Here is a 12964-nt window from a genome sequence, read left to right on the forward strand (position 1 = left end):
CATATAATCAGTGCTATGAAAGTGGCATAAACAATATGCTATACAAGTTCATAGATAGAGAGGTCACTTCTAAGGTGATCAAGGTAGATTTCTTGAGAAAGGTAGTATTTAAGACAGGTTGATGATGTGTAGAATTTCCATTAGTGGATATTGAAGGGAGAAGGTGTCATAGGGTAAAGGAATGGGCTGAACAAAGGTTCAAAGGTTAAGGGAAAACCCCAGGCATATTTAAGGAATGATAAATAGTTCTGTTTGACTGGAGTGTAGTGTACATTAAAGGGAGCAGTGGTAGGTGAATACAGTGAATACCAAAGGAACTAGGACTTAAATTTGGTAGACAGTGGAGATCACCTGGAACATTTTTAGCAATAGTGTGACATAATGAAAACTGTAGTTTAGGAAGATAATCTGTTGGCCATATGCGGGATGAATTTTCAGGAAGGGAAGGCTAGAGGTCATTGATTTTCATTATGTCTTACTGGGATTGTTACATTAGCTTCCATATTCTCTGTGCCTCCAGGTTATTCCCTCTTCATCCTTTATGCTACTAGCAGATTAATACTTTTTTATCTCTTTGCTTCATCATCTTTTTCTTCTACTCAGAAACCTTCAGTTGTTTTCCTTTCCCTATAGGGCAGAAGCCAAATTTCTTTGTCTTCTCAAAGAGGCAGTTAAGTGTTATAGTGAATGTGACTTTGAACGCAGACTCAGGAAGACCTGGGTTCAAATTTAGCCCCGGAAACTTACTATGAGCACTGTATGACACTGGGCAAATCAGTAACCCCTGTCTCCTCAGTTTCCTCATCTGTAAAATAGCACCTGCCTCATAGGTTTGTTGTGAGGATCAAATGAGATTACATTTGTACAGTGCTTTGTAAATCTTATAGCAGTATATAAATTCTAGCTGTTATTATTATTATTAATCTGACGTTCAAGGTCTGCTGTAATATGACCCCTACTTACTTTTAACATATTATCTCTTACTACTTCCCTTTATTAACTATTTACTTCAGCTGAATTTCCCTTCTCATTGTTTCTCAAACATGCCTTATGCTCTGCCCAATTTTCACCACCTGTTATACTGTCCTCCATCTTGCCATATAAAAATTCTATCCATAGGGGATTTTATATTTTATAGAAGTTTAATTTTGTTTTAATGATATTTTTATTAATAAATTTATCTTAAAGTTAAAAAAAACATAGTCCCTGAAAACATTTGAGCAACACAGAAGATAATTGCAAATGATTTCATATTCAGCTGTTTAATTTTATTATTTACTGTCTCTTAGAAGAAAGGATATGTCTTTTAACCTTATCAAGGTAATAGCTGAATTTTGTCTCCATTGACAGTTATAGTATATTCTGTCTTTCCTTTGCATCACTTCATGTCTTTGAACATTTATTAGAATTCTTTATAGCCATTGTTCCATAACTGTGCAATAATATTCCATTATAGTATATTGCTATTACAAATAATGCTACTATGAACTTTCAAAAAATAGATAGGAATTTTTTGCTTTTGAAAATTTCTTTAGGGTATAAACATAATAGAATAAAGGACTCAAAATTTTCATCTTTTATCATTTTCCAATTGATGAGTAACACACTGAGTAACTCTGAGCTGTGTTCATTTGAGTTTCTCTGTTGATTATTGATATTGAACACTTTTTCCAGTGTGTTTATGTTGCTTTCAAAAGTATTCCTTTAAAACCTTTGACTGTTTGTGTTAGTTCCATTTACAGTTTTGACGTCAGATTTTTATCATAGACATTTAAGGCAAATATATTCTTATTTTGGCTCCATTGCATTCTTAATGCTCTTTGTGTAAGGCATGTGTTATGGTATATTAAATTAAGAGTTTGTTTCAAAAACTTTAAAGGTCTTTTGTGCAATTGTATTTTGAATAAAGCCATGGCAATGTTAAACTAAAGAAAAGGAATCCTGCTCATATGGCAGTCAGTATACTAATTTGTATTGTAATCATTTGTACATTACTTATTTTTCTTATCATACTGTATGTAAGCTTGTAAGATTGTATTTTATGTCTCTTTGTATTCCCTTTATCTCCTAGTATAATTACTTGACCATAATAAGTGATCAAGAAATATCTATAGACTGAAGGAAGAATTTAAAGTATAATCATACTTCAGCAATCTGTGCCTGTGGGGGAAATAATGTTATAGATAATCCAAAATGCCAAATAATTTTAAAAATATTATTTTGGAGTTTATTTTCCCCCTTAATTTTAATATGGTTTGTCTTTGAATCATAGAATTTACTTTGTTGATTTCTTATTTTGTTTGAACCTAACTCAAGAGGAACTATATTATATTGTTTCTATCTTTCCTTTCTCTTATTCTGTATTGAAAATGAATTAGCATCACCTAAATAGATTAAACTTTCTCTTTTCTCCAATTTTGTTTTGCATCTTTTTTAGAGACTGTCAGAGAACCTGTGGGTTTTTTTTTTTTTAAGATTTTGCTGTTAGTAGAGCCTTACCAGCTCTATTGTACAAGGAGATAATCTCAAACTTTTTTCTTTTAATGCTTCCATTGGACTAATACTGTATTTAAGTGAATATGAACAAATAGTGAAAATATGAACATATGTTTAAATAAGAGATGTTCCAAAAATGGAAAGTAAGATAATCAATAATCTGATCATATGAAAGTGACTTTTTTTTAAACTGCTGATTATCTGCCTTGCAGATTATCTGTTTTAACCCTGCATCCTCTCTCAGCCAGAGCCTTCATCATTGATGGGAACATCAGTTTGAGAAAGGTTTGGTGCCTAGGCATTGAAAGGGTTGAGTATGACTTTGTATAAATACCAAGTATTCCCTGAGTACAGACACATAATTTATGACTATATTGTACCTATGAGCATTACTTCCCCCTACTGCTTTCTTCAGAAGTCATTCACTGAGACCTAATGTCTTTCCCCCCACCACTTTCTTTCTTCCTGTTTAAGGCCATCATACATAAACCATGCTTTGTCCTTGTCTTTTACCACTGTCGACTTAGTTAAATCTATCTCAGATAATTTTTCTCACACATGCAAATACATCCTCTTTAATCTTCTACTTTCCCCTCTCTTCTAACTTTTTTTTTTTGTTTTGCTTTTTGGAGGGCAATTGGGGTTAAGTGACTTGCCCAAGGTCACACGGCTAGTTTTTGTGTTAAGTGTCTGAGACCGGATTTGAACTCAGGTCTCCTGACTCCAGGGCTGGTGTTCTATTCACTGCGCCACCTAGCTGCCTCCTCTTCTAACTTTTGTTCTATTTTCTCAGCTTAATCAGTTCTTGCTTGAATAGCCTTCAAGGACCCAGAATGAGACATTGCAGTAGTTTTTTACTTGAGAGAGTTCTGACACTGTAATCAGGTGTATTTTTGTATTATGTGTAGTCCACCTGGGATTCTCTCTCATCTCGCAATTTCACCAGCAGGTTGGTTAACCCAGAGGTTATCTGCTACTTAAGTTTTAAGCAGGATGGGTGCCCCTTTTGGATATCTATTCCTATTCCTGTAGCTCTCAAATCTCCATTGGTGTACTTCCCCTTACCAGTAATGCTGCTAAACATTTAGCTCTTAGTAAAGGCATTTATTAGGGTAATATAGTGAAAACAATAGCTACAAAACATTTACCCCATATACTATGATCACATTCTCCAAAAAAATGCACACAGCATCTTTGAGAAGAGTGGACACAGAGTACAGTGCTAGTAAGGCATATATGTAGAGGTTATGTGCTTTCAAAACAGTTCTCAGTCATCGTGCTGAAGGACCTTGATGGCCTTTCTCTCTTCATGGAGTCTTCCCATATCTCAGTCGTTGACATAGCTACTTTTACTTCAGGGATCAGTGATTTAATCTTTTTTTGGGTACTCTTTTGCTATAGATCATGGCTGATCTACGACTTAGTTGTCCCTCATGAATATCTGTAGTGGAAGATTTATCATCTTGAAGTCAGCGTGGTGATTAGTTTTCCTCATGGTGGCAAGGCTGATCCTTGGAAAACAGACATGTAGTTGGTCACCAGGCCTATACCTGGAGGTTTTCTATCTTGGTATGGCTTTCCAGAGTTCATTCTTCTGTAGTATGCCATTGAGAACCCAAAGGTACTTCTGTGTCATGATGATGCTTCAGATGAGGGCTGTAGTAGAATATCAGTCCATTACTCATGGTCGCTTTTTTAAAAGTTATTTTAAAGGTTTGAAATACATAACAAGTCACACAGGTGATTTGGAGGACTTAAAAAAGGAAGGCTTGTAAATAGAGTGATTATATATCCTGTGGTATAGAAGAAAGAGCACTGGACTCTGGAAGTCATGAGACAGGGATTCTAGTCTTGACTTTGTCGTTGATTAAACTATGCGATCTTGAGTAAACCATTTATTTGCCTATTTAGTCCCTAATTTCCTTACTGTTAAATGAGGGGGACTGAACGTGAGTGGGCTCTAAAGTCTCTTTTATGTTGTGTTCTTCCTTCAAGAACAGAAAAAGAAAATGTTTATAAAATATCTGAATGAATGTCTAGTTCAGTTTAGAAGATGTAAGACCAGAGTACATAGGGGGCTATATATTCAAATGGATCTCTGATTTCATCAGTTTTGAAGTTCCCTCCAATTATGATTCTAACTCCATCATTTGAAGTTCCCTTCAACTATGCAGATTTCAGTGCATGTTTGACCTCTATGACCCTTAAACATGTCCTGCCATAAATTCATTCCAAAAGGTTCTTTTAACATATTAGAGACCTTCCTTAATTTTTCCTGCCATCACAAGGATAGTATCATTGGATTACTCTGCCAGTCATTCTTCACTCTCACAATGTGGCCAGGCCATCATTTCTTCCTATCATATAATTAATTCCTTGATGCTATATTTTACTCCTGATCTTTTTCAGTGTTCCCCATAAATTATATATTGCAACTTGCTCAAACCCACCATGTGACTTTCCATTACCCTCTGTATGATACTCGTTTATAATTCTCTAGAAACAGTTGTAGTTCATGTTATGCTGTGATATGGCAACATGTGATGGACTATTGATATTTAAAAGATAGGCTTTTGCTTTTGTGAAAAGTTTGGAGGCTTAAAGGAGTTTTGCAGTTTCTCAAAGACAATTCAGTCTGCCTTCCTCCTGTTGAGCTCTAGACATAATATGTGTTACCTGCACTAGATATACACTCTATGGTATTTTTTTTTTCAAATACTTTATTAACTTCTGATTTACATCATTCATTTCCACCAGATTTTGAGTTACAAATTTTCTCCCCGTTTTTCCCCTACCCACCCCCCCAAAGTAGCAGTCCCACAGGATATTTCCCAATTACATGTAAGATAGTATTGATAATAGTATATATACATATATACACATACACACACATATATACACACATACATATTTGAATATTTGATTTTAAAATTTTGAATTCCAGATTCATTCCCTTCCTCCCTTGTCACCCACCCTTACTGGGAAGATAAGCAGTTCAGTATAGAATGTACATGTGTGGCTAATGCAAAACAATAACATAGTAGATATATTGTAAAAGACTGAATATATTTCCTTCCCTCCTATCCCACTTCCCACTTGTTCTATTCTCTACTTTGATCCCATCCCATTTCAAAAATGGGTGCTTCCAACTTCCCTCCCCCCCAGCCTGCCCTCCCTTCCATCATCCCCTTTCCCCCCTACTCTCCTGGAGGGTGAGATACCCTATTTAGTGTGTATTTCATTCCCTCCTCAAGCCAGATTCAATGGGAATAAGGTTGACCCATTCCCTTTTGCCTTCCTATTCTTCCCCTCCATTGTAACCATTTCCCCTTGCCTCTTCTGTATGAGATAGTTTACCCCATTCTGTCTCTCCCCATCTCCTCTCATTATATTCCTCTCTTACCTCTTAATTTCACCTTTTAAGTATCATCCCTTCCTGTTAAATTGATCCTGTGCCCTCTATCTATGTATACCTGTAAACATATATACACATATTCACATATGTATTCATATGCCTATATACCCTCATATATGTACATACCGTGTTTCCCCGATAATAAGACACTGTCTTGTTAAATTTTTTGGATAGAAAAACACCAGAGGGCTTATTTTCAGGGGAGGGCTTATTTTAATGAACATTGACAGCAATTTTAATAAACAGGTAAATGTGAACAAAAAAATGTACCAGCAAGCAAATCACTGGGGAAGAACAGGATGACGCGCTCACTGCTGCAGCTCTGATTGGATGCAACTCGGAGCGCGGCGTGCATTTCACCTGGGGGGGGGGACGGTGCATACAGAGGGTACCGTAATGTAGTGTGTAGCGCAGGGGATCACCTTCACTACAGTAGCAATCTCAATAGGGCTTATTTTCGGGGGAGGGCTTATTTTCAAGGAATCTTACACAGTAAGGGGAGGGCTTATTTTCGGGATAGGTCTTATTATCGGGGAAACACGGTATATATTTCTATTCCCTTCAACTACTGAGAAAAGTTTTATAAGTTACAATTATTGTTTTTCCATGTAGGAATGTTAATAGTTCAACTTTGATAAGTTCCTTATGATTTATTTTCCCTGTTTACCTTCTCATGCTTCTCTTGCTTCTTGTATCTGAATGTCAGATTTTCTGTTCAACTCTGGTTTTTTCAGCAAGAATGCTTGAAAGTCCTGTATTCCACTGAATGACCATATTTTCCCCTGAAATATGATACTCACTTTTGCTGGGTAGGTGACTCTTGGTTTAATCCCAGCTCCTTTGCCCTCCGGAATATCATATTCCAAGCCCTTCGATCCCTCAATGTAGAAGCTGCCAGATCCTGGGTTATCCTGATTGTGTTTCCACAATATTCAAATTGTTTCTTCCTGGCTGCTTGTAATATTCTCTCCTTAATCTAGGAATTCTGGAACCTGGCTATAATATTCCTAGGAGTTTTCTTTTTGGGATCTTTTTCAGGAGGTGATCAGGGGATCCTTTCAACCTCTGTTTTGCCCTCTGGTTCTAAAACATCAGGGCAGTTTTCTTTGAGAACTTCCTGGAGGATGATTTCTAGGTTTGTACTTTGATCATGGCTTTCAGGTAGTCCAATAATTTTTAAATTCTCTCTCCTGGATCTATTTTCCAGGTCATTGGTTTTTCCCATGAGATATTTCACATTGCCTTCTATTCTTTCATTTGTTTGGATCTGTTTAACAGCATCTTGATTTCTCATAAAGTCATTAGCTTCCATTTGCTCCAGTCTAATTCTGAAGCCATGATTCTCCTCATTGAGCTTTTGAGATTCTTTTTCCATCTGGCAAATTTAGCTTTTCAAGTCATTCTTCTCCTCATTGCCTTTTCGAGCCTCTTTTGCCATTTGAGTTAGTCTATTTTTCAAAGTGTTATTTTCCTCAGTCAGGCTGTTGACTCTCATTTCATAATTTTCTTGCATTGTTCTTATTTCTCTTCCCAATTTTTCCTCCACTTCTCTTATCTGCTTCTTAAGGTCCTCTATGGCCTGTAACCAGCTTGTATTTTCCTTTGAAGCTTTTGGTGCAGGAGTTCTGACTTCGCTGTCTTCCTCCTGTTCCATGCTTTGCTCCTTTTTGTCCCCAAAATAGGAGTGTAATGTTGGAATCTTCTGTCTGCTTTGTTTCCTTTGCCTGGTCATGTCACCCCTCAGTCACTTGACCCCTGCGCTTTTTGCCATAGTAGGACTCTGCCACCAAACAAGGGAGCTTTCGTCCCAAACGCTGGGGTTTTCTCAGTTGCCAGAGGTATTAGATGGGTGCCCTCTCTGAAGCTTCCACACGCTCTGGCAACCTGGACACACACCCCAGGACCTCCACCCTAGACTGCAATTCAGATCCAAGCAGGTTAAAGCAAGAGCGATTACCCTTTAGACTGGTGCTTGTCCCTCTATGCTCTGCAGGCCAGGAGCTGAAGCTGCCACATGGCACTGGCTGGCTCTGCTGGAACCTCAGAAAGCCACACACTCCCACTTACTGGGTCCCAAAGTCCAGACTGCACTGATGTCTCATTTTGTCCTTCACATCTGTGTGTTGATAAGTCTGGAAATGGCCACAGCTGCTGCTGATCTGGAGTCCCTCCGGCTGGTGGCTGGTCAGGCCTGCCCTGGGGCTGGGCTCAGCTCCCAGAGCACTGAGCTGGCCGATTCCTGCCAGCCTGCCGGGCTGTCCTCAGCCAGAAGTTAGCTTCTCCGTGTCATTTTGTGGGTTCTGCAGCTCCAAAGTTTGTTTAAAGTCCCCTTTTTACATGGATTGGGGAAGGTCGAAGCAGGAGCAGCGGGGAGGTCCTGCTTCTACTCCGCCATCTTGGCTCCGTCCACTTTATGGTATTTAAAAAAGGTCTGAGAGACATAATTTCTGGGTAGTTTAATCATTTTATTAATAATGCCAGCATTTTAATAAAAGGATGGTCATTTGGCCATCTCTCTTAGACCAACAAATCCTCATGGTGATGGGATCACTGTTTATATGCCTTTTGAAGAATAGGTGTTTCTGAGGGTAGCAATCAACTCTGATTAACAGTTAATGAGAGAATGAATATTACAATGAGAGGATGGGTTGTATTACATTGAGGGTCTTGGGTTATGTGACTTGGGTCGCCCAAATCTTGGTCAAAGAAACATCAATTTCTATATCATCTGTCTGACCCAAAGGAAAATCCACATTTTCCCAGACCTATCTGAGTAAACACAATGAGGAGGAATCCATCATTAGTCTATACTTAGAATTTCTTTTACTGTCTTTGCTTAGATCTCTGCCATCTTGGCTAAGTAAGTCTTTTAAAAAGATTTCCCACACCTCTTGATTTAGGGATGATGAAGTAGAAAACGGAAAAAACCTTGACCTAAATATATTATTTATTAATCCCAGAGACAAATAATAATTTCTCCCAACATACATATGTATATACATACATATGTACAGATACATCTACTGGACAGGTTGGTTGGACAGGCTCTCTAGGTTGCTCATTCAGATGCATATTTGAAATCTGGGTCATAGACAGTTTGTCTTTTTGGTCTTTTCCTGTGTGTCTGCTGATCAGGTCAGATGCTCTTTTGAGTGATTATTTTTTCCAAGAGGTTCTATAGTATTTTGGGATTTGATGCAGTCATCACAATTTCATCTGTAAGTAGGAGTATCAGGACAATCCATAGGAAATCTCTTTCAACTTGGACTCCATGCAGGATCTCCCCCATCACAATTATAGATACTTTGGTTTAATATATACATATATCTCCCTACTTTATGCTTTTTGTTTCATGTTTATGATTAGAGGATTAGAAGCACAGTTATTTATTATATCTTTTAAGGAATCTGGAATGATTTTAATATAGGGACAAGACACCTTGTTTAAAAATAGCCTGTACTCTTCCAAATTACATATTATTTTATAAACAAATTATAAAAGTGCAGTCTACATCTTTCAATCAGCTGTGAAATGGTAAATGTGATTAGAGCAGAAGCTCCAAGGTAGGGTGACATGTGTACCACAGTTCTCATTATGTTTCCCCCCTTAAATCCTCCCTTTTCTAAACTTTCCTATTGTTAAGGATGCTACTATCTTCCTAGTCACACAGGCTCCCAAAGTAGGTTTCATCCTCTACTCTTTACTTGTCTTCACCTTGTAAATCCAATCAGTTGCCAAGTCTTATAGTTTCATAATATCTCTCCTATAAGTCCTTCTCTCCACTTAATAGCTACTGATGAGAAATAGACCCTCCATTCCTCATCAGCTACCATGCTGGTTCAGGCCCAAACCTGGTTTGTTAAAAGTACCTGGTTGCTTTCTCTGCTTCAGGCTTTCTCACCAGTTTATTTCATCCTCCATTTAGCTGCCAAAATGATTTTCCTAAAGATAGGTCTTATCATGTCATCTTCACTTGTCCCCCACTCAGTAAATTCCAATGGTTCCTGTAACCTCCAGGATAAAATATAAGATCTTCTTTTTGGATTTTAAAACCCTTTAGAACCTGATTCCTTTCTACCTTTTTAGTCTTCTTACATTTTACTCCTCTCTCTATACTATGATTTAGCAAAACTGACTTCTTGCTCTTCCTTGTACAAGACACTCCATCTCTAGATTCCCTGCCTTGATTATGGCTTGCCCCTCATGCCTAGAACTCTTTCCTTCCTTCCTTTTGCCTCCTGAATTTCCTGATTTCCTTCAAGACTCAGCTGAAATCCCAACTTTTGCAAGAGGCCTTTCTATACCCTCCACCCACTCCCCACTGCAGGGCCTTCCCTCTGAGATTGTGTCCCTTTTACACCATTATAGATCTATGTATGTACATAGTTGTTTATGTTTTCTCCCCATTAGAATATAAGTTCCTTGACATCAGGGGTTGTCTGACTTTTTCTGTTTGTATTCCTAGTGCTTAGCAGAGTCTTAGTGCATAGTAGGAATTAATAAATGCTTCTTTAAAATGTCATTCATTCATTTATCTAATCATTATCTTATCCTCTCTAGATTTTCCTGTCCTACTTTATGCAGTACGTAGTAAAAAGAGGCTCTCTGTTTGTTTTCTTTGACTCTCCACCAGATTACCATAGGGCCACAGCCAGGAGAGTCTCACATAGAAGATGTGGATTCCCTCTGTAGTTTTATATTCTTTATGTGTATGGGCTGCCCATACATCTCACAACTCCATTATCTGGTGATATGAAATAGATACAAGTGCCCAAATGGCTGTCTAGTCTGATTTAAGTAGTATAATGAGTTGAATAGTAAACCAAAGTAAGCATTTAGCTATACATTACTTGAAATCTGTCATTCTTCAACTTTCACTTTTCTTTTTTTTTTTTTTGGTCATATACAATATATTTAATTTTATCAACTTTGATTCTTTATTTTTCAAATAAATTTTAATTAACAAGCACTTATTTTTTTTTTTTTTAAAGCAATTGGGGTTAAGTAACTTGCTCAAGGTTACATGGCCAGTTATTTCTGGGTGTGGTGCTGAGTATCTGAGCCCAGATTTGATCCAGGTCATCCGGACACTGGAGCCGGTGCTCTTACTCGCTGAGCCACCTGGCCGCCCCTAAGCAATTGAGGTTAAGTAACTTGCTCAAGGTTACACGGCCAGGTGTTTCTGGGTGGGTGCTAAGTGTCTGAGCCTGGGATTCGATCTCCAGGTCTTCTCAACACTGGAGCTGGTGCTCTTACTTGCTGTGCTACCTGGCCGCCCCCAAGCACTTATTTTCTTTCACTGTCACATCTCACCCCACTGAAAAAAGAGAAAGAAAAAGACAAAATCCTTGTAACAAAGATGTATAGTAAGTAAAACAAATTCCTACATTGACCATTATATATTGACCTTTCCATCGGGAGATAAGCTTCATCACAATCCTGTGTAATCATGTTTGAACACTGAGTTGATCAGAGTTAAATATTTTTGTGTCATTACAGTATAAATTATGTCATTACAGTATAAATTGTTATACTGCCTTTCACTCTGTATCATGTAAGTGTTTATTTACTCAGACCTCTGGATAAGAACAACTACTACCTTCTTGTAATACGTAGAACCAAAAAACTAATACTTTTTATCAGCTAGCCAAAACAGCCTCATTATTGATTCCCCCCTGTTTCAAAGGTTCTGTCTTTCACTAATGAGGCTTGCCCTACTACAGGTCATCCTGCTAGAATACCTGGTAATTCAACTTTCACTTTTCAAGAGTTGGCAACTTTAAAATCCTACAAATAATCAAAAATCTTCAAGTTCTGCATAAACACACACACATACAAGTTTATTAAGGTATTTTAATATGCAGGTCAATCCTACTGCATGGCTTTAATCTTTTCTGTACTTTAGAGTTTAATGTACACTGACTTCCATGAACATTGTTATTTCAGTAGGCTCATATTGAAAATTTTGATCAGGGGGATAGAGGGAGCAGAATTTAACTGCTCATATGAAAACTTATATTTTTCATGTAATATGATAATATCTTGTGGCACTCTTTTTTCCCTTTGTACTTAAAAGACTATAAAGACAAGTTTGACAAAATCTTGTATTTGAAACAGAAATTCTGTGTTTGTGATCCCATAGTTGTATCCTTTTTAAGAATGGTCAATTTTAGTATTTTTTCTTTTCAGTTGGAATTTACCATGCAAGAAGCTGTGCAGTGCCTGCACTCGTTAGAAGAGTACTGCCCTTCTAAAGATGACTATAGCAAACTCTGTCTGTTACTTACTTTGCCTCGCCTGACTAATCATGCAGAATTCAAGGACTGGAACCCCAGCACTGCGCGAGTTCACTGTTTTGAAGAGGCTTGTGTTATGGTAGCAGAGTTTATCCCTGCTGACAGGAAGCTAAGTGAAGCTGGTTTTAAAGCAAGTAACAATCGTTTATTTCAGCTTGTAATGAAAGGACTACTTTATGAATGTTGTGTTGAATTTTGTCAGAGTAAAGCAACTGGAGAAGAAATCACAGAAAGTGAAGTACTTCTTGGCATTGACCTTTTATGTGGTAATGGTTGTGATGATTTGGACTTGAGTTTATTGTCATGGCTTCAAAATCTTCCACCTACTGTCTTCTCTTGTGCTTTTGAACAAAAGATGCTGAATATTCATGTTGACAAACTTTTGAAACCTACGAAAGCTGCATATGCTGATCTTCTTACTCCTCTTATCAGCAAACTTTCCCCTTATCCTTCATCCCCAATGAGAAGGCCTCAGTCAGCCGATGCTTACATGACACGCTCTCTGAATCCTGCTTTAGATGGCTTAACTTGTGGTCTAACTAATCATGATAAGCGAATCTCAGATCTTGGAAACAAAACTTCTCCAATGTCACACTCCTTTGCTAATTTCCATTATCCAGGGGTACAAAACCTTAGTAGAAGCCTCATGCTTGAAAATACAGAATGTCATAGTATTTATGAAGAATCACCAGAACGGTAAGTATCTGTTTATAAAAATTGATATAGGGGTGATAGAAAACAATTGACGTTTGTGCGG

The 12964-nt window shown here is 37.6% G+C and overlaps 1 protein-coding gene across 6 annotated transcripts in view; it reads left to right on the forward strand.

Annotated features, from left to right (window-relative positions):
* Positions 1–12964, forward strand: part of WDR47 (WD repeat domain 47) — a 77461-nt gene that overhangs the window by 23987 nt on the left and 40510 nt on the right. For all 6 annotated transcript variants that reach the window (XM_069090463.1, XM_069090459.1, XM_069090460.1 and 3 more), the window contains exon 5: positions 12101–12903. In XM_069090463.1, coding sequence (XP_068946564.1) covers positions 12101–12903 — 803 coding nt within the window. The remainder of the gene's footprint in view (positions 1–12100; positions 12904–12964) is intronic.

The sequence above is a fragment of the Petaurus breviceps genome, unplaced genomic scaffold (assembly GCF_028583685.1).
Source record: "Petaurus breviceps papuanus isolate PSGF00001 unplaced genomic scaffold, PetGlider_PUasm1.0 186, whole genome shotgun sequence".
Classification (NCBI taxonomy): domain Eukaryota; kingdom Metazoa; phylum Chordata; class Mammalia; order Diprotodontia; family Petauridae; genus Petaurus; species Petaurus breviceps.